At 42.5% G+C, this 27,115-nt stretch overlaps 1 protein-coding gene across 2 annotated transcripts in view; it reads right to left on the bottom strand.

The window, feature by feature from the left end:
- PTK2 (protein tyrosine kinase 2) overlaps nucleotides 1-27,115 on the bottom strand; it is a 200,158-nt gene that overhangs the window by 131,139 nt on the left and 41,904 nt on the right. The window contains exon 2 of one of the 2 annotated variants that reach the window (XM_032467711.1): nucleotides 7,595-7,821. In XM_032467711.1, coding sequence (XP_032323602.1) covers nucleotides 7,595-7,789 — 195 coding nt within the window. In that variant the 5' untranslated portion in view covers nucleotides 7,790-7,821. Of the gene's footprint in view, nucleotides 1-7,594; nucleotides 7,822-27,115 lie in introns of those variants that run through there. The other variant, XM_032467707.1, reaches the window with a different exon arrangement.

Here is a 27,115-nt window from a genome sequence, read left to right as displayed (position 1 = left end):
AGCCCTTCCACGAGGCTGTGCTAATCACAGTCCACTGCATTCTTCTCAATCTTATAGGCCATTAATAAGGTCGTTTTTTAAATGATGCTGATACTAACTTGAAAATTCCTATTAAAGAAAATCAATACTATTAAAGAAAAATATCACTGGTTTTTAAAAATTAGCAATTAACTGAAGCTATCCTGTATCTTATAGTGTAAGACACATCTTAAAAGTTCTGCACAAAGTATTTCTTTATTACAAGTTCTGCATAATGCTGTTAATAATACAATTAAGGCTGTTCCCAGGCCTACCCATAAAAAAGATACATAATGACACTACTAAATACAAAAACTGCCAAGGACCCAGCCTGCCCACACCAAGGGCAAATGCATGCTGTGCTCCCAGGGCCTGCATGTGGCCGCCCTCCCTTTGGGACAACTACTCCATCTCCAGGACAAGGCTGGACACCAAGCATGGGGCGGGGCCGCGACATGGCATCAGAGACAAAGCATCAGCAAAGGATCAGGCTGGGGGGTCAGAAACAGCTTCCTACAGAAGACGAACTCCTACTGGGACAGCAGGGTGTGCACAGTCCACAGAACTGTGGGTGGAACTGGGATGAACATAAAGGCTCTTTCTGGCTCTCGGATTCAAGGCCTAGAATTTCTGACAGTGGCGGCATGGGCTGGGCACTACCCAGGGCTCCGGCCACAGGTGGCCGTGGGAGCCCAGGTCCAGCCCCCAAGCTTGCCTGCAAATCTTGCCTACAGCAAGGGACATCTTTTCTGCTAATTCTCTGAAAGGCGCCTTCTGCAGCTTCTCCTTGCCAACATCCAAAGCCCTGAGCTGCAAAGGACAGGAGCTGGCGCCTCTTTCAAATTCCCACAAAAGCGCCTTTGTCTCCCAGCCCAGCTCTGCCGGCTACTACCAGAGCTCATAGCCGCTCACCACCCTCACTCGCCGGACCTCCACCGGCCACGGGCCCTCCGGCTGCTGCAGACTCCAGACCAACACTTCTTCTGGCAGGGCTACAAGTTCCACCTGTGTCTCTCATCGTCTCTGTCAGTGCACATGGTCTGTCTAACCTGCCACATCAGACAGAGTGCCAGGCAGAGCACACACCACTCCTTTCACCTGCATTCGCCATCAACACCCAGGAAAAATCCCACCTTCTCTGGCTGCCCCCTCTGCTACCCCGTGCAGAGGTTACCCTCCCGTCCTGTGAACTCACGAGGCGCGTGGGCGCCCACCTGCAGAGAGGCAGTATCAATTAGAGAGAGACAGTCCATAAATGGGGTGACTAGGGGAAAGCAAGTTCCTAGTCTTGAAGCCTTATGGAGTAGACAGAGTTTGAGTCAGGCCACTTGATCAGACCGTCAGAAGACAGCCAGGATGGTTCAAGCATGGGTTTGCATAACAAAGGGTTCCCACACTGCAGGGCCTTGTAACTACGCCTGGCCGCAATCTCACTCCCCACTAAAAAATTAAGCAATAAACACAGACATTTCCTTTTATTTCATTTTTCACTTTTCCATTATGCTTCCCTGTTGTGTTCTGTCCTCTCTCTCATTCTCCAGTACTCTTATAAATGTCATTTCTCAGGTCAATCTGGATAGCAGCCAAGATTACGAATATACATGGTACTTAAATATTTGATGCTGAATGCAGGTATGTACGAAGTAACAAATAATTTTGAGAACCAAGTATCTGGTTCTGGATAACTGAACAGATAACTTTGAAAACTAAGTATTTAGTGGGAAATGCACACTCAACACATACTACAATACTGCCATAAGGAAATACTACCATTTCCATGTAACACACACATACATTAGTATACGTGTATACTGTTTCTGGAATACTTACATTTAGAAAAGGGACTGTCTCCACTGTCTCCAGGGAAATAACTGAACATGGATTTACAGTATACCAATAATGGCAGACAACTTAAGTTTAAATTTCTCATCCTGGCTTTAAAGGCTCATGACAATCTGGTCCTAAAGTATACAAGACAACACTTAGCTACTCTGAAATCTGTTTATTCATTTATATCACAGCCCAGGTTTTGGAAATATACAATTTCCCTGATTAAATTCTCATGTTAGATATTCACAGAGAAAGAATCCTTCTCAAAACTGAAAATAAAAGAAGCCAGGGTCTGCACTAGGTTTGTACCTCATCAAAAACACAGCATTCAGCCATCTTACTACTGGAGATGGTCATTTTCTTTTTCATTGCCTTGTTTTGGGGGAGAAGGGGAGGTGGGAACAAAAGCAACACTACCACAAACATCCTTCTAGCCACCATCGTATGTTTGTGAAAGTACTAGGGATTAGAATGGACTTGCTGGGTCAAAAGCTACTTAAAATGTGACCTTTCGATGAGTGTAGCCAAAATGCCCCCCAGTGAGACCATACCAATTACACCTGACATGTGACACTACAGACGGTCCTTCACCCCATGCCAGTACTGGATAAAACCAATCTTAAAATGCTCATCAAACTGATGGACCAAAGGCGCACGAGGGGGTGTGGGTGTTACAACCCACATTTCCCTGATTACTAACTAGTGAGATGAGGCTGTGATTCTATGATTTGCTTGATTCAAGTGCATCACTGATCTTGCAGGTAGCGCTCTGGAAGGAAATGATCTTCTCCACAGCAGTGGTGCACCTGTCCTTCGTATCCATTTGTTCACGGATGTGCACCCCTTCATAAGGTCAGTGACCGCCTGAGCCCGCTGAGGCCTGGGGCTAGTGGCCGCATGACGAGGGAGATGTGACCCTAGCCCTCAGAGGGCTCGGAGTCTAGCAGGAGAAGGGCGCGATGGTGAATACACACAGAAACTAGGTAGTCTGTGGGGAAGCTGAGGCGGGGGACCTGATGAAAATGGATGTCTGACATTTTTAGCTATCTCCCCACAGATAATCTGCAGCCTCTCTCTGTTTACTGTGAGAGGAGACACCTGAGGCCACACGTATTGCTCTTCACACTGTTCATCCCCTTGCTTCCCCCTAACAACGGCCGAATACACTGATCAGTACTGATCTGTCTTTTTGTGTCCAGGGGCTACTGTTCTCAGTGTGCTGCTCCTCCAGGTACTCCCTACGTTTAGGAAACCAACGGGCTCCTGCTGCTCCTCTCTGATCGGACCTGTACAGGCCGGAGGCTACCATCAACCAGTCTCCAAAGACGAGATGCGGAAACCCAAATCCTGCTCGCTGGGGGCCAGCGTGCCTCCTCCTCTCAGGGCAGCCGTGGACAGGGGCCCTCCGAGGCAAAGCATGCACTTTGGTCTCCGTGGTCTATAGTCACTGCTGGCTCCCCCATGCTGCTGTAACAAATGACCACAAACTTAGGGGCTTAAAATAACACAAAGGTGTGACTTTTCAGCTCTGTAGAGCACAAGACTGAAATGGGTATCACTGAGATAGAATACGGGTGTCAGCAGGGATTGGCTGCTTTAGGGAAGCTCCAGGAAGGATGACAAGGAGGTCCTCGTAGGCCACTGAAGGAATCTGGCTTTTCTCTGAGAGAAATGGTGAGCTCCTGGAGGTTTTGAGCAAATTACTGTCTAGAAGGCTGGCACGTTAGAGAAACAGGCCAGGAAGCAGAATGTGAAAGTGAAGATCAGTAGGAGAGATGGTCACGGCACGACCCAGAGAGGAGTGGCAGGGGCCCCCGAAGGAACTGAGTATTCACTCTAAATAGAGAGGAAGGTGCTGGAAGGTTCTGAGTGAAGGAGGGATGTGTTCTGGCCCTCAAGTCAGCAGGGTGGCCCGACTGCTGGGTTGTGAAGAGACAGAGGGGGCAGAAGGGGACGCGGGATGTCAGTCAAGAGACCATGTGACACAGCACGCAGGAGATGTGCTGGCTCCAAGAAAGGCGTGCAGTGGAGGTGCCAGGACATGGGGGTTCCAGGTATATTCTGAAGAGTGTGGACGGGACTAGCTAACGTACTGGGTGTTGGGTATAAGCAAAAGAGGAGCAACAGAACTCCAATGATCTAAGGAACTAAAAGAGGGGAACCCTTAGACTGAAGCACTAGGGGTTCTTTCAGGGAAAGAAGGGCACAGAAGAGCGGTGCAGGTGCAGCTGGGCGGCATGAGGTCTGAAGCAGAACGAGACCCACCAGAAAGGGGCACAGGTGTGGAACAGGCAGAGCCCTGGATTCAACCGCCACCACCGCCTTAGGAGGCAATGAGGACGTAAGAGCCGTGCCAGGGAGACCACACGCGGGCAGCCAGGACAGCCCTTGCACCCACCGCACATTTCCTTTCAGTTCTCTTTTCTTCACGCTCCATCACATTTTTTAAAGAGAGCCTACGGTATTAACTTTCTACATCCTTATTTCTCTGCGGATACCTCCATTCCACATTTCTGTGACCTAAAACTTGTCTGGTACAGACTGCAGAGGTCCAAGTTATTTCCCCAGAGCCTCTGAAAATTCTGAAGATTCTGTTTTCTTGCGTCCAGCGCTGCTGATGAAAGTCTGACGTAAATGTCATCCTTCTTCCTAAGCAGGAGACTTCTCTGGTACAATGTGGATCTTCTCTCTACCCTTGTAATTCTGACGTAGCACCACAGTGTTTCTTGTTTGTTTTTTGGGTTTTGTTTTCTGGAGGGGGAATTAGATTTATTTTATTTATTTGTTTATTTTAACAAAGGTCCTGGGGACTCCTATTTTAACATAGAAGCACATGCTCTACCACTGAGCTGTACCCTCTCCCTTCACTACAGTGTTTCTACAGGGCCAGTCTTAATACTGTCCAACATGGTGAATCCTGGCTCTCCAGGGCTGCTTGAAGCATGGTACCGACACCTGGCTATGGCCAAGACAAGTGATGCCCGCGACCATGGGCTACTGACTATCCTGGGGCAGGACATACTAGCCTGTTATTGTTTAGTAATCATAATTGGATTTCTGACCTGCACCTGATTTGGGCAGCACTTGGGCAGTTACAGGGGTCGAGGCTGGTTATGGAGATGTAACGTGCCATCTCACAGACCCTACCATAAAGAGGCCTTCGACCACCTCACACCCAGGTGCTGCACACGTGGCCAGTGCTGGTTTGTGAGTGTCCGAGGCCTCGAGGCTGAGGTCTCCAGTCCCTCAACAAGCCCTTCCACCTCCTGCTGCTGTTCTGTCAACTCTACCTACTGTGGGGCCCTGCGAACCCTGTCAGTAGCCATCAGACATGCATAATTAGCACATGCATGTGATAGGAGTGACGTTTATTAATCAAAGCACAAGAAATAGAACCTCTGTAATGAACTGTAACAAGAATACAGATCTTTCCTAGTGAAAATAAATCTTTCAACACCTCCAAAGGTTTTGATTCTTCTGAACCAGCCTCCCAGATAGTTACTTTCTATAGAGCACAACTGTCCAGCAGAAATACAATGCAAGCCACACGTCGTTTTAAAATTTCTAGCAGCCACATTAAAAAAGCACAAAGAAACAGGTGAATTCAATTTTAATAATGTACTTTCTTTAAACTAGTATGCCAAGAACAAAATCACAATAAATTATTGAGATACTTTACATTATTTATTCATCCTAAACCTTCGAAATCTCGTGTATATATTTACATCTGCAAAACATCACTTCAGACCAGCTATAGTCAAGTGTTCAATAGCTGCACACAGCTACCACATTGGGCACTGTAGCAACAGAGTCTGAGTTTGAATCTAATTATTCAGCAACGCTGGATAACAATAAGCTATCTCCTTTCAGAAAATGGTTGATTTAGGGGGAGGGTGTAGCTCAGTGGTAGAGCTCACGCTTAGCATGCACAAGGTTCAATCCCCAGTACCTCCATTAAATAAACAAATAAACAAACAAACCTAATTAATGCCCCCAAAAGAAATCAATGAAATGGAAATCCAGTTGAATAAGATCAAGAGCTTAGAAAATAAAAATTAAAAAGAAAATAAAGAAAATGGTTGATTTTCAGACCCATCCACTAATTTACAATTAAAACACTGCATTTTCAAATGTTATAGCATTAAATGGAATAACACCCACCCTCCACAGCAGTGACCCAGGCTCACATGGATTTTCATGTTATTCCAGGAGAGGGCTGTGGTGAATCAATGCCAGCGGAGGTTTCTCTGCCTCATGTGGAAAATCAACCGTCAACTGACAAGATTTGCTGAATTTCAAACGTTCATCAATTACTATGAAATAAAACAGCTTGCTCTTTGGCCACAGAGCTTTTTGCTCATATTGATCTCCACAGAAGTTTGACAAATGTGTTCCCATAACTTATGTATTTGTATCTGGTTTAAATTTTTCTTCACAATATGAATGTTTTGATGTCTGGTAAGTCCTCGGCATTGGCTTAAGGCTGCCATGTGCCCCATGATCGCTGCTTCTCTCCAGGGCGTTTACAGTTACAAGGCTTCTCTCCCTATGAATCATCTGATTAACCTTAAGGTAGAACATTGGGTGCAGGTCTTTCCATCAAGCGATTGTGTTTATAAATATAACACAGAAATAGAAAAAGACCAGAAAAAGCCAACAAGCTTCATGCACGGTCTGTAAAAAGAGACTACTATATTTCAAGCATAGCACACTGAGAGATACTAGTATGCACGTCAACCCTGAGTGAATGACTCCTTTTAATACTTCACTTGAAAAGTCAGTATTACAATACTACAGAGGTAACAGAAAATTATATACTAATTCAAATATAATGTTGTAGCCTCAAATCCAAATTCTACCAATCCCTTTATTTTGCTTAAAAATAGTTAAGGCAAATTAATTTGTTTCATTATTATGAAAGAAGTGTGGGGAGACCTACCTGTTGGCCCTCCTCACTGGACACTCGTCCTCCTGGAAGATGAACACGGACTAAAGGGAGAGGCAGGAAGGAGGAGGGGCTTCTGCAACATTTGGTCAAAGAAACATTCTGAAAATTTACATTTTGAACTCAGTTTTCTGAAATCACGGTGCCACCATCTCACTCCTCAGCAGCCTCTCCCTACGACACGCTTCTCCGAGTTCTTCATCACAAACTCCTCAGCATCCAGAAGAAACCCTTTCCTGCTAACACCCATATCCACACACAGTTACCCTGCAGCCCTCCTGGTCACCTGGAACACCTTGGGAAGCACCTTGTGCACTGGCCTGGCCACAGCAGACTGGAAACTCTGAGATCAAGACTTCTAATATCCCCAGAACCTTGCCAAATGTCTGGTATACAGAAGAGATCTGCCAGTTTTTGAAGAATCAACCTTATCTGGAGTCATGCTTATATCTTCAAAATTACACTTTCTAGAAAATAATTTATGTCTTAAGTATCAGAGGCTATTTTAATTGCTTTGTTCCCTTGTCTCCTTCAAAAAGTTAAAAAAAACCCAAAAACAGGAGAAAAACAAGTCAATGGCTTTATATGAATAGGATATGATGCAGTTATTATTTTTCCAAGAAATTTTATATCAATTAAAACTCTGGTCAGCCATTTATTAACTGTATAAATATTATAGAGAAAAGTTAACATCTCTGAAATGTGGGAATACAAATTACTACGTTGTCTTTTTTCAGTATGTGCCATTAACATTTAACCTAATACACACGTTGAGTATGTCTCCTAGGCAAGCGCACTCACCCTGACGTCGGTGGCGTCTCCGTGCCTGATAACACTGGCCCAGCTGGCTGGCTCGCTGTTGCTTTCAAAATAATGAAAGACCTTTAAGACTCGCTCCATGGCCCCGGGGGACCGTTCCACACCGGGACCCGGGTGAGTCCTGTTACTTGAATTCGGTGTGTGATTCAGGTTGGGGTCAAGGTAAGCAGCTGCCATTATTTTGCTAGAAGCCAGGTATCTGTCATATTCTGTAAAAGAAAATAATTTTCAGTGTGCAATATTTGAAATCTGTGGATAAAACGTGTTGTGTGGATACTGACTTAACACTGTTCTTCATTCTCTCCCTGTGATATGTCACACACAGAAGATGAGCCCGAGGAGAAATGGGACCTGGTCTCCCGGGGTCATCACTGTATTCCCGCCCCTGCCCCCGTCCCAGAGCAGTACTGGACTCAGAGAAGCATGTTTGTTAAATTATTTAAAGGCCAGGAATCCTAATTCAGCTCTGTTAAAGGTTCACTATGTTATCTATAAACATTAATGTAACACCACCACCCCCTTTTAAATCACAGCCTTTAAATTTGTGAGAAAAGCTCACAGGAAAGCAAAATACGTTAATTTTGCTGCTTACTTTTAAGAAATTTCACATGAGGTACAAGTTCTCTCTTCATACAAAGAAAATTCAATGAGTAGTTACTAGATACACTAGGAGCTTGTGATGAAAAAACGCTAATTAAAACAAGGTCTTCTTGCTTAGTCTAATTAGCAGGAGAGCAGACAGGTCACAACTGAAAACAAAATAAACCCAAATGCATACAACACAATTAAATTATTTTCAGAATGATGGGAGGACTCCCATTTGAAAGCGAGGGAAGAGCATGGGCAAGACTCAACTCCCACTGAGAAAACTCAGAAAAGACAACCCGGAAAGCAACCCAAACATTTGGAGCCCGAGACGTTCTGAGGCAACCAAGACAACAGGTGACAGAGACGGAGCCAGGGACAGACACTTCACCGCCACCTCTTCCCAGAGGGCCTCTGAGAGCCTGAGGATCTAAGAAAAAGCCCCTAATGAGAGACAGACCAGCAGTGAGAGACCCCGGTTATGAGAGCCAGGGGCCCGGGTTCTGGTGAGAAGGACACGGTGGAGAAATGAGTCCCTCCAGGACACTCACCAGTCCCAAAACCAGCCCCGAGGGAGCCCCCAGGAGCAGAGTAAAGCTGAAGAGAGGCAGAGGGGTGGGAGCACAGCTTCCACCTTCTACACAGAGAAGGTCTGAACAGCACGACCAACGGACAAGATGACACAGAAAACACGCACCCAGCAGCGATTCATCTCTACAGGTGAGATACTCACCACACGCTGGGTGAAAGCTCAGGATTCAGGAAGCATCAAAGCACTCAAATTATTCAGAGTATGTTCTGTGCTGTGTCCAGCACTAAGCTGGACAACAAAAAGGTAATAACCAGAAAATCCCCAATTATCCGGAAATTAAGCAATGTATTTCAAAGAACTCTAAGTGTTTTGAGTGATACAATAAAAAGAAATATCAAAACCAGATCCGGATAGCGTTGTGCTGAGACAGAAATCTGCACTTCTGAATGCACAATTAGAAATGAAGACCGGAAATCAATGATCTCAACAGTTACATCTAAAAGCACAATTTAGAAGCTGAACAGAATCAAGTTATTTCTTAGAAAAGAATAATGTAACTGACAGACCTCTAGGAAGACTAATCAAGGAAAAGGGAAGCCAAATCCTAACAGCATCAAGGATGCAGGAGAACAGAGGATATGAATAAGGTGAGGCAGAAATGCAATGTGAGGAGATTGGTAAGAGAATGTTATGAACAACTTGAGCCAATGAAAGTGAAAATGTAGGTACATGCACAATTCCTTGCGAAATACAATGTCCCAAAACCAAAACAAGAAATATAAAATCCAAGCAGAACTATTCTATAAAAAAGTCAATTTGTAATTAAAATTCTTCCCACAAAGGAATATGTGAGTTCTTCCAACAATTTAAGGAATAAGTAATATCAATCTTACAGAAATTCTTCCAGAGAACAGGGAACACTTCCCAACTTGTTTTATGAGACCAGCCAGACTGCGACACAAAACATGGAGAGGACAATAGCAGAAAGGACCCAGATATCAAGCTTCCTTACAAACACAGGTACAAAAATCTTAACAAAATGTTAGCAAATTTAATCAAGCAATATTTAAGAAGAAAAATATATTATGGCCAAGAGGAATGCAAAGATAATTAAACATTCAAAAAGTAATCCATGTTTTGTAGCAGCTTCACTCATAACTGCCAAAACTCGTTGGCAACCGAGACGTCCTTCAGCAAGTGAATGGATAAATAAACTGTGGTATATGCAGGCAATATAGTATTATTCACTGCTAAAAACAAATGAGCCATCAAGCCATGGGAAGAGTTGGAGAAAACTTAAATGCACATTACTAAGTAAAAGAAGTCAATCTGAAGAGGCTACATACTACATGATTCCAACTATGTGACATTCTACAAAAGGCAAAATCACAGAGACCGTAAAAATGTTAGTGAATGCAGAGATGGAGGGAGGCACGAATGAACAGAGAGAACACAGGATTTTTAGGGCACTGAAAATCATCAATGTAACACTACAATAATGGATATACGTCATCATACATTTGTCCAAACCCAAAGAATGCAAACACCAAGAGTGAACCAGAATGTAAGCTATGCCCTTGGGTGATCATGATGTGTGGTACAAACGTACCACTCTGCTGAGAGACTTTAGTAATGGGGAAGGCTCTGCATGTACTGGATGAGGAGGAAATGGGAAATCTCTGTACCTCTCTGAAATTTTGTTGTGAACCTAAAACTGCTCTTAAAAAAATAGTCTCAATTTAAAAAAACAATCAATGTAACTCCTAAAACTGCTCTTAAAAAAGCAGTCTTAATTTAAAAAAGCAATCAATGTAACTCACTGTATTTTCAGAAAGGAGAACCACAGTTATTTTAATATATGCATAAAAAGCATCTGATAAAGTTTACCAAACACCATAATAAAAATTTAGCAAAGCAGAAATAGGAAAATATTTCCTTAATCTGATGAAAGTATCCACATTAAACTAAATACTGGTGGAAAGGAGCCCTTTCCCCCGCACCTCACCCCAAGGCTGCGAATAAGTCGGAGGCCCACCACTAGCACGTCTAATTTGACATTGTTCCAAAGTCTTAACTAGATTCCATATGCAAAAAAAGGGGGGGGGGACATAGGGTAGGAGGGAAGGAATAAAATTGTCATTATTTACAGACTACATAACTATGTGTGAAGAAAATCTGTAAGAACTTATAGATGAACTAATAGAATTAATAAATGAATTTAGCAAGGCTGCTGGATCATTAAACAAAATCAACTCTACTCTGATCATTTCAGCAATCTCTTTCGCTCCCCAAATTAGACAGTAAGGATGACTAAGTATTGTGCAGTATCTACTGCTTCCTGAAAAGAAGCTCTCTAGTTCCAGATACACTGGTGATGAAAAGTCACTGCCGCTGGCCCCTGAACACCACAGGTGTGAACTGCCCAGGTCCACTGACACGCAGATTTTTTTCAGTAGTAAATCAACACTGCATTACCACATACTCCCTGGCTGGGTGAATCCTTGGGAACAGAGTCACAGACACAGAGGAATCCTCACCCAGAGAGGGGCTGACCCCTCCTCCTCAAACTATGGACCAGTTTTGTTTTAATTTTCAATCTGTCACAGGCCAATACTATTGTAAAATAAAATGAAGAGGAAAACAGAAAACAGAAAAACTCTAGAGAACAGAATAAAAATAAAAGACATACAAAAGCCAAGCACAGAACTCTATCACTAGACTCAATTAATATAAAATTACTGTCAAATTGCTGTAAAGGTTTCTAGACACTTATACCAAATTCTACCTTACTTTGTCCTAGGCTGGCAACAGTTCCAGCATCAACTCCAGTCTGCTGGCCACACTTGGCGAGTCCTGACTCAGGCACCAGGCTGCCCGGCTGGGGTCCCCAGAGCAGCAAGAGGCCAGAGCTCCCTGGACCAGGAATGGGTGGCCTGCCAGGGATGGCCGCTGACCTTCCAGCTCAGGCCTCCCTTTCATTAACATAGGGACCGTCTCAAGGGTTCCTGGTGTCTAACTTCTTTTCCTGGGGTAAGGAGGGCAGTCCCAAGGCAGGCTGAGGAAGCACGGTGCTGACAAACCATGGCGTTGACTCCAAGGCTCACCTCACAATCTGACAGAGATGCTTCATAAAACAGCACATATGAAAGAGGGGGAAAAGCACAAGGACCATAACGACCACCCCAGTCCAGAGCCGCCCTGTTTACATTCACGGTACATACTAAGATCCCACCAGGAGAGCAAACTCATTTTGCTGGAAATAAGCTGGCCCTTTAATAAAACTCGAGAACCATGCCAGGAGAGAAGAGAAGCAAAGAAAACAAACTGAAACAGCTGACATTTGTAAAAATTAAGACATCATCAAGCTTGAAGAGTTTCTAAGAATTTGATAATGATCCCAGTTAAAGTAAATCCTTATGCAAACTAGACCAATGTGAAAGTTTCCTTCTCCCTAATTTTGTTCTTTTACACAAAACTTGGGTTTATTTCCGCACAAAAAGTCTAACCCGAATATCTTAAATGTCCTATAGTGATTTTACTAGACAGAGAAGCTAACATCAAATCACTTAAATGTTTTACTATTACAGTATCAACACGTGTAGGGGAGTTTATATTTTCCAAATCTCCCATTCTCAATGCTCTTCTTCCAATGTGACTATGACACTCCTTTCAAGAGGCAGAGTCTACATTCCTCCCCCTTGAGTCTGGGCCTCAGGCCAGACTAAGAAACCTAAGCTACATCATAAAACGCAACAACAACAAAAAAGTAAGGCAGGGACCTGGGTTCCCTCGGTTTTCTTGGGATGCTCACTCACGGAACCCGACCACCATGCTGTTCAGAAGCTCAAGCAACCCGAGAAGAACTGAGCCCCAAGAACCTGCTGACACTTCCGAGCCACGTGACAGAGCCACCCTGAAAGCAGACCCTCTGGCTCCCGGCTGTGCTGCCCCAGCCAACACCACATGGGAAGAGATGATCTGTCCCTGTTCAGCCCTGTCCAGACTGCAGGTCTGAACAACATTAATAACTTGTGTCATTCGAAGCCACTTAGTGTTGGGATGGCTTGTTTTCAGCAATAGGTAACTGACACAGCGTATGCTCAACTCCAGGAAGCAAGGTGGTTCTCGCTTTGTGTGGAGCGTGGGGCCAGAAAACGACTACCCGAAGTAGCTTGAATGATGCGTGCCGCCTTCTCCTCATTGTTAGACTAAAGATACAGAGCAAGTGTCTTTTCTATGCCTTGGCAAACTGTCATAGCCCTTCCTAAGTCTGGGTCACCTTCCTTTTATAGTTTATTCTTTGTACTTTGACATTTCTAACATTGCTAAATCCTTCCCATTTTTTGGTCTTGGAAAGTACAAAACTACTGAACAAGTGCCTTCTCAATTTAAAATACTAAAAATATATTAAGGTATACTCGGTGCTGGGTGCTGGGTTTCCTCAACTGGGGATGGCTGTGTTACAGAGGACTCTCCCATGCTCAGGGGCTGTGCTGACAGCTCCAACAGCAGCCTGCCTCCCATTTAAGGCTCAGGAGTTAAACATCTGTATGGACAGGAGACAGGCCTTCAAGGTTGTTCACAACCTCAGCATGCTATGAAAACAGAAGGGTTTCCTCTCAGACACCTCTAATTAGAAAGGGAGCAGGAAATGATGACTTATTTAAGAAACCACCTTAAGAAACGCACACTTACTATAACCGAAGCCTGTATTAAGAACACCTTGAAGGTAAAAGGAGTGTCCTGGAGGCACCGGACACAAGCAGATCTTCCCCTTTCTACTATTTCCACATTATGAAGACGGCTGCCCTGTCTGACTTAATGAATCCAGAGGACTTAATCAGACAACCCAACTGGCCATACCAAAAATAACCGATGCCAGACATTCCAACGCATGCTTTCGTCTTGTGCTGGTCAATCTACCAAATATTAAAGAGCCACACCAGGCCTTCTGCCTTCCTCTCTACTATTTCTTGAACTTTCCCTGTCTTCCCAAAATAATTGCATTCACTAACAATCTACCTGCCTGTTTTATTCTTTCCCCAAACCTCTCTGGCAAGGATCTAATTAGAACTGAACCTATGAACACAGTGTTACATTTCATCCAAAAACTAAGAATCACACTTCCTTTTATATTCAATACCGGAACAGCATTAACCCCAAGACACCTAAACTAGGCTCCAGACTCTAATAATTAACCAATGATGCTATATTTCCATAGCCAGCCAGCCAGCCAATCTCATTCACTTGTTCATGCTTGTCCCCTCCCTTAGAGTAACTATACACAAACACACACACACACACACACACACACACACACACACACACACGATTAGTTACAACTGTAACAAGCACTATTAAAGAACTACAACTGTAGTAAGAGCTGTAAAGACAAAGTCCAAAATCATCAGAGCATCACCCCATCACAGCCGCGGGGCACCCGCTGTGAGGAGCTGAGGGAACCACTTCGGGGGCTTGGGGAAGGGCAGGCTCAGTATGAGGGAAGCTTCAATCCAGAAACCCTGATCCTTTGGTTCAGAAAATGTTCTTGCATCATTTCTTTGATGACTTTATCCTTTTTCTCTTTCTGCTTAGATGTCAAACTTTCTGAATTCATCATCCTATTTTCTTTCTTCTCTCCATTTGTCTTTCCTTTTCATGTTCTGAGATACCTTCCACATTATTTCTCAATGCTACCAGTGAGTCTGTTTCTGCTTTCTTACTTTTAATTCTGCTTCTGAGTACACTTTTTAAAAAACTCTGTCTTTTATGTAGGCAATATCTCCTCTTAGCACTCTGGAAATCTTACGAGACAAATTTTTTATCGTGTTCTTTTAGCTTCCTTATGTTTGCTGTTTCATCTTCATGGCCTGTAAACCGTTTTCAGTTTGTTTCTCTATTTTGGTCTCATGCTGTGAAAGCAGAGGCTGTCTTTGAATACCTGGCTGTCAGTCAAGCAACCCTGAGCGCGAGGCTGGCTTGGAGACCAAGTGCCTGGCAGGGAAGCAGACCCCGCCCGACAGGATGGGCCTCTTCTCCAGTCCCAGCCTCCTCCGAAGACGTGGATTCCGGGAACCACGGAAAGGGAAAGCATGCCTAATTGTGCTTAGTCCCCAGTTCTGAGTACAAGATACAATCAAGGTACTATGTTTCACCAGAAATTTTCCACAGTGAAGTTTTTAAAACCAGATGTGCAAACAGCCTACAAAGGGAAGAATGACGACAGCCAGTCAGCAGCGCCAGGTGAAGACCAGCCCAGTCAGGCTCATCCCTGCGCATCCAGACATCCTCCACGCCACCCCCTCCCCGAGGTGTCCATGTACTCTCTACGGGCGAGACACCTGGAGATTACAGGACAGCCAAAACTTCACAAAAATCGCACAAATCAACCTGAAGAGAAGGAGCCCAACAGAATCTTGGAGCTGTAGCTGAAGAAGGCTGGACACTCAACAGAACAGGCATGTCCCAGGGAAGATTTTAGGGCCATCACCTCTGACCTTTGACCGGACTCAGGAGCAGCACGTGTCGCTAATGACATTAGGACCTGTGCCCACTCCCAGCTCCATGGCTCCTCAGTTACTGTTAGTTCCTGATCTGTGGGGTGGGCGTGCTGGTACCCACCCTGCCAGCTGAGATAATAAGCATCAAGTGCTTAGATAGATACCGGAAGCCAAGGCAGCATTCGACAGACGACAGCTGTTAGAGGAGGAGGACCCGAATTCTTGGGGCCCAAGAGAGTAGAGTTCTAAGTCAGGGTGTTCTCCAAATGGAAATCCTGAAAGACCCTCCCACTTAATGAATACTTTAAAAGTCCCATCTCAATCCCCAACCAGCGTTTTTCCTGTCACTCGTGGGCCACACTGCTGCAAGGCCATGCACAGCTTTATGAATCCTTGTCAAAAAAGGAAACAACAGACTGCCACTCTTACCATGATAATATCCAGTATATATGAAATGTATTATTAAATCCAATAACCAAACACAAGTGCCCCTTTAGACTTTTCTCCTAAGCCTTGTCTTATAAAAAAGCAATAAGCATCTGAACATTTTTCTTAATTTATTTTATTATTTTTAATGGAGGTACTGGGAACTGAACCCAGGACCTTGTGCATGTTAAGCACACACTCTTTCACTAAGCTACACCCTCCCCCTAATATGCATTTTTTTAACTGAAAGCATACCACCAGTATACCATTCCATCATGAACTTACATAAAAGCTGAAACCAAAAAAAAAAAAAAAGCTGAAACAAAAAAAGTCAACAGTTTGGGACTATTATCTCCTCTATGAAATTCTGTCAACTTTACAAAGATTTTCACAGTAAAATTAACATTAACGTATGATATTCTGGCAGTATTTTGTTTCTCTTAAAAAAAAAGGGGGGGGGGCTAACAAAACAGACCTCGGGGAGATCAACAAGCTGGCCTCATGCTGGTTAACAGATCCCAGTTTCCCCTTGGTTTTCTCAGCAGGACAGACTACATATATCTTTCAATACAGCATTTTCCAGTTGGATTGAAATAAAACATAATTTTCCTTATATTTACATCTCCCAAACTCAAGACATAATTTTAAACAAAAGCATGTATGAAAAAGTCTCAAGTCACAATCCAAATGAAATCTGTAGGACCTCAGAAAATCAGGGGAACCCTACCCTGGACGGAGACTGCTCTAGGAGTCTGTCCTCCACAGACACCCCGTGCCTCTTACAGTCCCTACAATACAGTGAGAAAGTAAGCAAAGCTCCACTTTGCAGTGTTTCCACCCTGAGGTATCAACCACCCACAGAACGCCACCAGACTCTCCTGGCTCTGCAGCCACAGGAGTGACAGGGCATCCCTGGAACTTCCTCCCTGGCCAACACTCTGCATGGGCTGCCCCTTCATCACCAAAATCCTCTGCTCTGACGTCCCTCAGCCTCCTTCCTCAACTTCCTTCAAGCCTCAATTCTCATCTCCATTTCATAATTCTAGGAAACTGCCTTCTTTTTTATTATAAGAGATTTTTTGGTAATTTTATTTATTTTTAAACTGAGGTACAACTGAGTCACAATGTTATGTTACTTTCAGGTGTACAGCATAGTGATCCAGTGTTTTCATCGATTATATTTCACGTGATGTTATTATAAAATATTGATTATATTCCCTGTGCTGTATATTACATCCTTGTACCATATTTATTTTATATCCAATAGTGTAAGTTTTTGTCTGCATGTTTTTCTAGCAAATTTATTTAATGCTGCATCACTTTACTATCCATGTAATGTTTAGTGAAGAGCATGCAAAATTTCCATATACAAACAACTGTTAACCACACTGTCTGGTAATCAAGAAACAGTATTTTACATCTTACATTTTAGGTTTTATTTACATATAGTCCTTTCACTGGGTTTTAGGAAACTGGCTTAATGTTTTTTGTTGATTGTGTAATTTTCCCTTTGTAAAACAGAATAATGCCTTATTTTCCAGAAATGTGTTACTAAACAGATGTATTTATAGTCTAAATTTAATAGTTCTGTATTGAAGTATAATCGTAAAATGTACAAACCTTAAGTGAACACTTCAAGGACTTATACACACGTGCATACATATATGCATGTGTGTGACTCTCCACCTGTATGACTAACACCCAGACCGAGGTGTGGACATCTCCATGCCTGCTGTATCTCCATGTCCCTTTCTAACACCACACCCTCCAAATGGAACTACTCCTCCCATTACTTACTGCAGATTAGTGTTTCTTAAACTTTATATAAATTAATCACACACATGGACACATAAGGGAACATCTTTTCACTTGTTCTTTGAGAACAGCAGTACTTTGATATGAAAACCTGACAAAAAGACTACAAGAAAAAAATTACAGACTGATGTTCCTCATGGAAATAGACACAAATATTCTAAACAAAATGCTGTATCCTTAATTTCACAATGTATAAACAGGACTATAGATAACACATCATGATCAGGTAGGACTTAGTAATGCAAGGTTGGTTTAACAAGCAAAACGTAATTCACACAATCACATCGATAGATACAGAAGAAAATTCAACACTCTTTAGTGATTTAAAAAAAAAAAACCTCAGAAAACCAGGAATTAAAAGGAAAGCTTTTTGATTTGATAAAGAATACCTTAAGAACAAAAAAAAAGACAAAAACTAGAGCTAAGTCATATCTAACTCTGAATATTTTCTTCTTAAGGTCAAAACAGGACAAGCATCACTTCTGGCCATTTCTACTTAACATTGGGATGAAGGTCCACATTGAGGTAGGCAAAAAGGTAGGACAAATACATACAAGATACCAAGACTGGAGAGGAAGATAGTTTTTATTTACAGATTACGTGATCACAGTTTCTCTGGATTGTCCACTTGCTCAAATAGACCACCAGAACTAGTAAGTGAATTTATAGGAAGACCACAAGATAAACTAACAAGATAACCAATTTCTACACAGTAGGCCAAGGACTGGAAAATTAAACTTAAAAAAAAAAAAAAATATTCTTTACAACAGCATCAAAAAAACATCCAGACCTCCACACTCAGAGCTACTATACATAGCTAAGAAATACTAAAGACGACCTATGTAATTGGATAGGTACACCAACATAAGTCCCAACTGTGTTCACAGATCATTCTCCTAAGCCGACCTACAGCTTCAACACAGCCCCATCAAAACAAAACAGAAAAAAAAAAACTCCAAAAACTGCTATAATTGGTAAAACCTTCTATCCATAAGCCTGCAAATTCAACTGAACACTGTGATAGCTGGCAAAAAAAAAAAAAAATTTAAAAAATTCCCCAACAAACTAAAGCTACATGAACCACATAATAAATCAAGGTTTCATTATCTTTTTACTCAAAGAAAAATTTACTACCACTGGTTTCTTTTCAACAAACTCCAATAAAATACTTAAAATATGACTCATTTCATACAATTTTTCAGAAAAAAAGTACAAAAATACAAATGTACATAATTTAAGTTAAAAAAGACAGTACATATACACCTAATCATAAGCCTGTTATATGAGCTACATGTCAATAACATTACAAAATTTATATAATTACTTAAATGCAAAACAAAAATATTCAGTGATAATTATTTTAATGTTAGATTTCTTTAACTGAAAACTGATAGAGTGATGAAATTCAGAAAACTGTTGAATTTACAATGAATTCTTTACAGTTTAAACAATTACAGATAAATTTGGAATTAAAGATTTGTGAACAATATTTTAAAAAATCAGTGTTACTAACCACTAAAGCACCAGAAAGAACTCAAAAGTTTTTTAACTTTCACAAAAATCTCCACTATCCTCGCTGGCTTCTAATGATTTAGCCCTCTGTTGCTGCAGGCAGATAGGATGATGTCATCCACGAAGGCGAAGGCGAACTCCTCTGCTCACTACAGGAGTCTGCCAGGTGCGCAGCACTGGGACACAGCAGTGAGCAGGACAGACCGGTTACCTGCCTCCCAGGTGTGCACTGCACCACAGGAGAGCGAGCCAAACAGGTGAACCGCGTACAGTGTGAGAGATGGTGATGAGTGGGGGAAGGGAGAGCAGAGGAGAGGGGAGGACGCTGAGGGCAGGAGGATGGTTCAATTTCCAACAGGGTGGTCAAGGGGTACACACATAACTTACTGCACAAACCAGGAGATGATAGATACACTGGGGCACACACTTTACCTACCCTGCTGAGAAGGGCGTATTTGAGCAAATACCCCACGTTCAACTAAAAGCTCTAGGGCCACACGTGGAGAGTGCGAGGAGCCTTTTGCTCAAATACAATGAGGACAAGTGAAAGAATCTGAGGATAAAGAGACCTGAATACCCAGGGTACCGGGCTTGTGGGTGAGGGAGCTGAGTCAGCAGTATTCCACACAGGAGTGGGAAGGGAGTGCACCGCGCTCCTCTGGCTGAGACATCAGAAGCAGGTGCACCCTGCACACAGGTCACATGCCAGGCTGCTTTCCTTATGTCTGTTCAAGAGCCGCCTAACTGTCCCCTCCCTCCGTTCCCTCTTTGTAATGACAGAGACACCTTTTACTTTCATATTCTTTATTTATCATAAACTCATTTACTCAATATACTTGCTACACGCAGGGGATGCAAATACTGCACGAGCATTTATTGACAATTAATTCACCACGATGTGAAAAGTTGAGCAAGGAGAGGGATGAGCACCAGGAGGAGATAAGCAAGGAATGTGACCTGGACCCACTGCAGGTCCACAGGGGACTAGAGGGAGCAGTGACGGGAGAGAGAGGTCCCAGGTGATATAGGAAGAGCATCCATCACCTGAAGAAGAGCTCACAGAGCTGACAGATGACGCCCATGGCTAACAGACAGGGAGGGACAGAGGCAGACAAGGCGTGCAAAGCTGTGTGGTGAGCTGCCAGGGAGAGGGCGGGCAGTGACTAGAAAAGCTCCACTCCTATCCCTTGAAGACACGGGGTGGAAGAGCAAGCCTTCCCTCCTCATCCCTCCTCAGTTGCTTTAATGCAACTCAAACTGCAATCAATGGAAAAGCACGTTTTCCTCAACACTCCAGACATCTTCATCTCTCAGCACCTTTGCACGCAGAACTCTGACAGCACGTAGCCTCCCCATCCTCTCTGCCTGAATCAAAAAAGCCCCAAACCCCACCAATTTAGTTTTCTTTTTTAGCCAACAATTACTGAGTGCTGATAATATGTCACACCACATAGATTCAGAAAGTACTAAGACCTGAACCTGGCTGGCAAGAGGTTTACAACCAGGCAACAGGAGACAGGCAAGCAAGCAAAGCCAAGTGAGCTCCCAGGTCCAACGGGGTGCGCAGAGCTGATGCACAAAGACAGGTGAGGGCCAGCCCTGGGGTCCAGGTGAGACACAGAGTCCTGACAGCTTCATGTGTGGAGAAGAAGGAATGTTCCAGGCAGAAGCAGCCCAAGTGTGAAGGGGCAGGAAGAGGCACAGCCCAGCAGGTGGGAAATGGCCTGGACCAACTGAGCCTTCACTGAGGGCATGCTCTGCCTCAGGGACCATGAGCTGTGCCCTGGGCTGTGCACTCAGAAAACTCAGTCACTCCTCAGGAAAGCGTTTAATTTCTTTTGCTATAAATTTACAGACATCTAGGTAGTTGCATGAACAGTATAAAATATTTATATATTTACATAAAAATCCATTTTTAGTGCCTCTCCACAAGTCAACTAGCTGCTCAAGCTGTCGGGCCGGGAGGCCATCATCCCACCGGAATGGCAGGATGGGGGAGGTAACCCCCAGGGAAGCTATCAGACCCTGGGAGCCTGACCAAGACCCATCTGTTGAGAACTGGAAGGTGACACGTATGCTGCTTCAAAGACCAATTCACTCCTCTCATTAAGCTATTTTTAATGGCATGTGGATTGGATAACCATACAGAATTTATTCATTCATTAAGGTAGTATTCATCTGTGCCAATTACTTGCAAGCCACAGAAACCCTGACATAATCCCTGACTATGTGAAGTTTACCATCTAGCAAAGAAGACAGAAATCAAACAAGTACAATATATCATGATCAGTAACAGTAAATGCTGTGCAAGAGCAGGAGAGCAGGCACAGAGGGGAACATCAGAGGGAAACTGGGTTAGCTGAGACCTGAAAGGCAGGCAGGAATTAGCCAGGCAGAGAAGGGAGAGAAGACGGTTCCAGGAAGAGGCAACCACAGACAGAGAGGCCCGAGAGGAAGGGGCTTCGGGTGTTCGAGGAGCTGAAAAGTTAAAATGAACAAGAGGTCAGCGGCCCAAATTGGAGACGGTGGGGAGAAGCCTGACCAGGTGAAACCTTGTAGGTCATAGTAAGGATGTGCAATTTCTTCCAGTTCTAATGAGAAGCCACTGGGGAGTATTAAGAATAATAATACTAAATTTATGTTTTTACAAAATCACTCTGGCAGCTGTGTGAAGGATGAACAAATGAGGAAACAGGAAGACCAAAAGGAAGCAACTCCATCAGCCCAAAGGGGAGGGGGTCACATGGACTGGACTGGACGCCACAAAGAGGGAGGGAAGGGGAAGAATTCAAGACATATTTGGGAGACAGAATCAACAGGATAAAAAGATGGATTCTTTACACATGGAAGAAGGTGTCAAAGAGGCATCCTGGGTCTGTGGCATGAACAACGGAGTGGATGGGGGTTCAACACGTTTATTAAGACAGAGGATTTAGGTAGGAACCAATTTCAGGGGCTACACAGAAGAGGCTCCTCTCTGGCAGGTATCAGATGCTTATGAAAAATACAAATTTAAATATCAAGAGGTGGCTGATGGCAAGAACTTACGATGGAATAAAGACAGTCTCTTTAGCAAATGGTGTTGGGAAAACTGGACAGCAGCATGTAAATCAGTGAAGCTAGAACACTCCCTTACACTATACACAAAAATAAACTCAAAATGGATCAAAGACTTAAACATAAAACAAGATACAATAAACCTTCAAGAAGAAAACATAGGCAAAACATTATCTCACATACATCTCAAAAATGTTCTCCTAGGGCAGTCTACCCAAGCAATAGAAATAAAAGCAAGAATAAACAAATGGGACCTAATTAAACTTAAAAGCTTCTGCACAGCAAAGGAAACCATAAGCAAAACAAAACCACCACCTACAGAATAGGAGAAAATTTTTGCAAAAGATGAAACCGACAAAGGCCTGATCTCCAGAATATATAAGCAGCTCATAGGACTTAGTAAGAAAAAAGCAAACAAACCAATCCAAAAATGGGCAGAAAACCTAAACAAGCAATTCTCCAAGGAAGACATACAAATGATCAATAGGCACGGGAAAAAAATGCTCAATATCACTAATTATCAGAGAAATGCAAATCAAAACTACAGTGAGGTATCACCTCACACCAGTCAGAATGGCCATCATTCAAAAGTCCACAAATGACAAATGCTGGAGAGGGTGTGGACAAAAGGGAACCCTCCTACACTGCTGGTGGGAATGCAGTTTGGTGCAGCCACTGTGGAAAACAGTATGGAGATTCCTCAAAAGACTAGGAATAGACTTACGATAGGACCCAGGAATCCCACTCCTGGGCATATATCCAGAAGGAATCCTACTTCAAAAAGACAACTGCACCCCAATGTTCATAGCAGCACTATTTACAATAGCCAAGACATGGAGACAGCCTAAATGTCCATCAACAGATGACTGGATAAAGAAGTTGTGGTATATTTATACAATGGAATACTATTCAGCCATAAAAATGACAACACAACGCCATTTGCAGCAACATGGATGTCCCCGGAGAACGTCATTTTAAGTGAAGTAAGCCAGAAAAAGAAAGAAAAAAACCATATGAGATCGCTCATATGTGGAATCTTAAAAAAAAAAAAAAAAAAAAAAAAAAAAAAAACAACATAAATACAAAACAGAAACAGACTCATAGACATAGAATACAAACTTGTGGTTGCCGGGGGGATGGGGGTGGGAAGGGACAGACTGGGAGTTAGAAATTTGTAGATACTAACAGGCATATGTAGAATAGATAAACAAGATTATACTGTATAGCACAGGGAAATATATACAGGATCTTGTGGTAGCTCACAATGAAAAAGAATGAGACAATGAATATATGTATGTTCATGTGTAACTGAAAAATTGTGCTCTACACTGGAAATTGACACAATAATGTAAACTGACTATAACTCAGTTAAAAAAAAAAAAAAAGAGGCGGCTGACCACTGAAGCCTGAGACACAGAAGAAACAATGGGCTGTACGCAGAGCTATCTGGATGGATGGATGTTTAAAATATTGACACAGAAAAAGCATGACATCAACCACAGCATCCAGAATCACACAAATGAACTATTAATAATATATATATTCCATCTCAACCTACCACTAAAGATACAGGAAAAAAAATCAACAAGACACATTTCTAACAACCAAATCTGACACCTCTTAATCCTCCCCAGTCTTTCAAAAAGATGAAACAAATAATCCACATGCTGATATAGTCGAAGAACTTTCCAAGGAGGGCTTTCTGCACTCAGTAGCCTTGCAACCAAGCACAGCACTTTAAAATTTATACTGATTCCAAATTAAAACCATCTTTAAGCCTAGGAAATCATGATATACTCGAGCATAATTTATAACAAAGCCCTGTTAAATATATTAAAATACAATCTTCTGTGGGTGGCATCTAAGGTAGAGTCTTTACACTGAATTCATCAGTACAATAAACTTTACTACAGGAAAGGCTCCAGTGTTTTAAGGATACTTTAAAGGTTTCGGTTCAAAGTATATGAATATAGGTCTGTTCTATTATTTTTAACCTGTTCTAATAAGTATTTTATGTCTTCCTAAATTGGGACATGGCTGTTTTTTGAGGTTAATGTGACTGATAAAAGCAAATGTGAGGTTTAGAATGTCTAACTGCAAACAGAGGTTTGAATATATATTCTTTGGATTTGAGCTTTTTACTTTGCCTTTATCTAAAAGTAGTAATTTTATACTTGAAAATAACCAATTCAGCCAATTCCTCTACACTATCTTCGTCTTTATCACACAGCAGAAATTAAGCAGGATAGACACCTAAGGTTCCCTGCCCTCCTGTCCTGGGGTGAGAGGGTGGGCAGCGAAGGCGGAGGCCAGCCCCGCCCTCACGGCAGCACTCAGCCCTGTGGGACAGGGCTGGCAAGCTCCCAAGTGCTGTAAGAATCCCCTCCAGAACGAGACCAGGCACCTGAGGAGACAGCCACTTCCAGCCCTACAGGTAGACTGATTCTGACCTTGACAATGACTCTGACCCTACTCCTCCCTCCTCTGCAGCCGCAGCCGTGGCTTCTGCTCTCATGCCCAACCCTTCCTTCACCAAAATGATGTTTCTGTTAGAAATGTCTCTACCTATTTGCTCTGCCAATCAGCAAACATAATGTAAAAATATGTGGCTTCAATCAACTGCTGTGGGACAAGCAGGACCACTACAATCTCTCTTCCCAAGTTCATAGTTCTGAAGTCACTGATTTTTAAACCCTAGTAGCACTGCTACTGGATTCACAGACCGTGTATCCAGCCCAGACTCTGTGAGTGGAATCAGAGCCTTACTGTTAAGGGTCACTGCTAACAGAAAGCTATCACCCCTATCACACAAAGGAAGCGGCATTACGAAAATGAATCCTACCAAGTCTAGGGAAAGAACAAAATTTTTAACAAGAATAGAACTCTTTGGCTCTGAGCGCTCATTACTGGTCACGCTTAATTACCCTGTACAGTCCTGAGGTGAGAAACTGCAATTTAAAAAAGTTCCCAAACCCAACGTCCTTTAAAATTCAAGAGTGAATTAACTCTGCAAAATCTTTACTCTGAACACCTAGTTTTGTGATAAAATGACGTACTTTCAGGTAGCATCAATTATGTTTCAGAAATGTTTAAAAGCCTAGAAAAGAATTAATAGAAAACGACCTCAATTTAAGGCCAAACCATAGTTCTGTGTTAATACATCAATGTCCCAGTGGTACTAAAGTATTTAACCTAAACACTAAGTTTAATCAGCTGAAGCTTTACTTGTATCACTGCAGCTCCTTACCCAGTGCAGACTCTTCCTTTTAAAAATCCTTCCTAAGTGCAGTAACATATTTAAGTATATTTTTTAAAATAATAAATATCTTTATTAAATTCTTCATTAAGGACTTAATCTACCAGGTTAAATATTCACTACTATTTTAAGCAAAGAAGCCTACCTGTTTTGGTCTTATTCATGCGTGAGTTATATGGCATTTTTAACTTCTAAACTTGCTCCCCAAATACTGCGTTGAATGTTACAACAAAATGCTTAATAACTTACGTTTATATTTGTATATAACTAAACCCCTCACAGCATTACAGTGGAAAACGACTTATGCACACGACTGCTGCCCCTCAGTGATAAGCCCGCCGGCAATAACAAGGAGTTTCCAATTAAACACAGTCTTTACCGCGAGCCAAGGAAACCAAGTTCTGAAATCAGAATCCTATGATACTCCTTTTCCTACAGTTCTGTTCAAGTTAAAATTAATCTCTTTATTCTTCAAAAACTTTCACATCGAAGAACACATATGGACATCTTAATTAAAACTCAAAACATAAAACTTTAAGAGACCCAGGACAAAGCATAAAAAACAACTTTAATACTCACTTAAATGCATTTCCATAAAAACAATTTTATTTACTATTTGAAATGCTCAATTGCAGCAAGTCCATACCACATCAATTTCTATTTTCCTTAAATTTAACTGTAAATATTTTGAAATAAACTCTGAAAAACTTTTACCCACCATTTTAGGGCAAAAGCATGAATTTAAATAAAATTTACACCAAACAGACTTAAGTTACTTATACCTTTAGCCCAACACACTGGAAAGGGACTACAGCCACTCCTCTCCATGCAGACAGCACCTGACGGTCTCAGGGCCTCTCGGCCCACCACTTCCAACAACATAAACACAGTCCTAGAAAGACTGAGCCAGGAGTCCGCGCACCAAGGCCCAGTTCATGGCTCCCACAGGACTTGCTTCGATCTGCAAGCAAGACTAAGCTTCCCCTGCGTGCTCCTTTTTTCAGAGCTTGAAGCAAAATCTGGGAGGTGTTCCTTCTGTAATATTTTCCAGCAGCGTGAAGAATGCCTCTCAGCTACAGAATCTTCTCATGCTTCTGCAATCTGCAACACAGACCGTCCTGGCCAGATTAAGCTACTGAACAGAATGAAACCAGCAAGTAATGTGACCCCAGAGGTCTGTGTTCCTAGATTCATTCAGGGAAGGAGAGAGAGAGAGAGAGAGAGAGAGAGAGAGAGAGAGGGAGGGAGGGAGGGAGGGAGGGAAAAGAGGGAGGGAGGAGAAAAGGCAGTGAGTAGCCAGCACCTCGTTAATATGCTAATCTCACCCTTCTGTCCAATTCATCTGGCAGACTTCTGTTTACAAAACTGACAGGTGATTCTCAAATTGAGTAAGCTGCAAATCAAGTCTGACCCAGATCATGTCTGTAGATGCCTCCTCAAACCTCTTCTGTTTTCACAGTCATACTCTTGGCATTTTACCAGCCTAATTCTGACCTTGCAGTTAAAATAATTACCTTGATGAAATAAGAAATCTTGAAAACAAAATCCTGATCAACATTAAAAAGAAGTCTGCAAAAAATATGACCGTAAGAACTCGAATATTTTTCTAGACGGATACTTTACTAAGTTTATAAATTTATAAAAGCTATCTAGAAAACAAATAAAAACAAGAATTTGAGATTGCAAGATACTTTCAAAATTAGCTTTAGGAAACACTGAGGGATCCAAGATGCATGATTCCTTTTCTTAGCTTCAAAATGTAAGTGAGCAGTAAATTCACACTGAAGAAGTAGGCCAGGAAACACTCCCACAATCTGTCC

This window comes from Camelus ferus, chromosome 25 (assembly GCF_009834535.1).
Source record: "Camelus ferus isolate YT-003-E chromosome 25, BCGSAC_Cfer_1.0, whole genome shotgun sequence".
Classification (NCBI taxonomy): domain Eukaryota; kingdom Metazoa; phylum Chordata; class Mammalia; order Artiodactyla; family Camelidae; genus Camelus; species Camelus ferus.
This window is presented reverse-complemented; position numbering and strand designations above follow the sequence as displayed.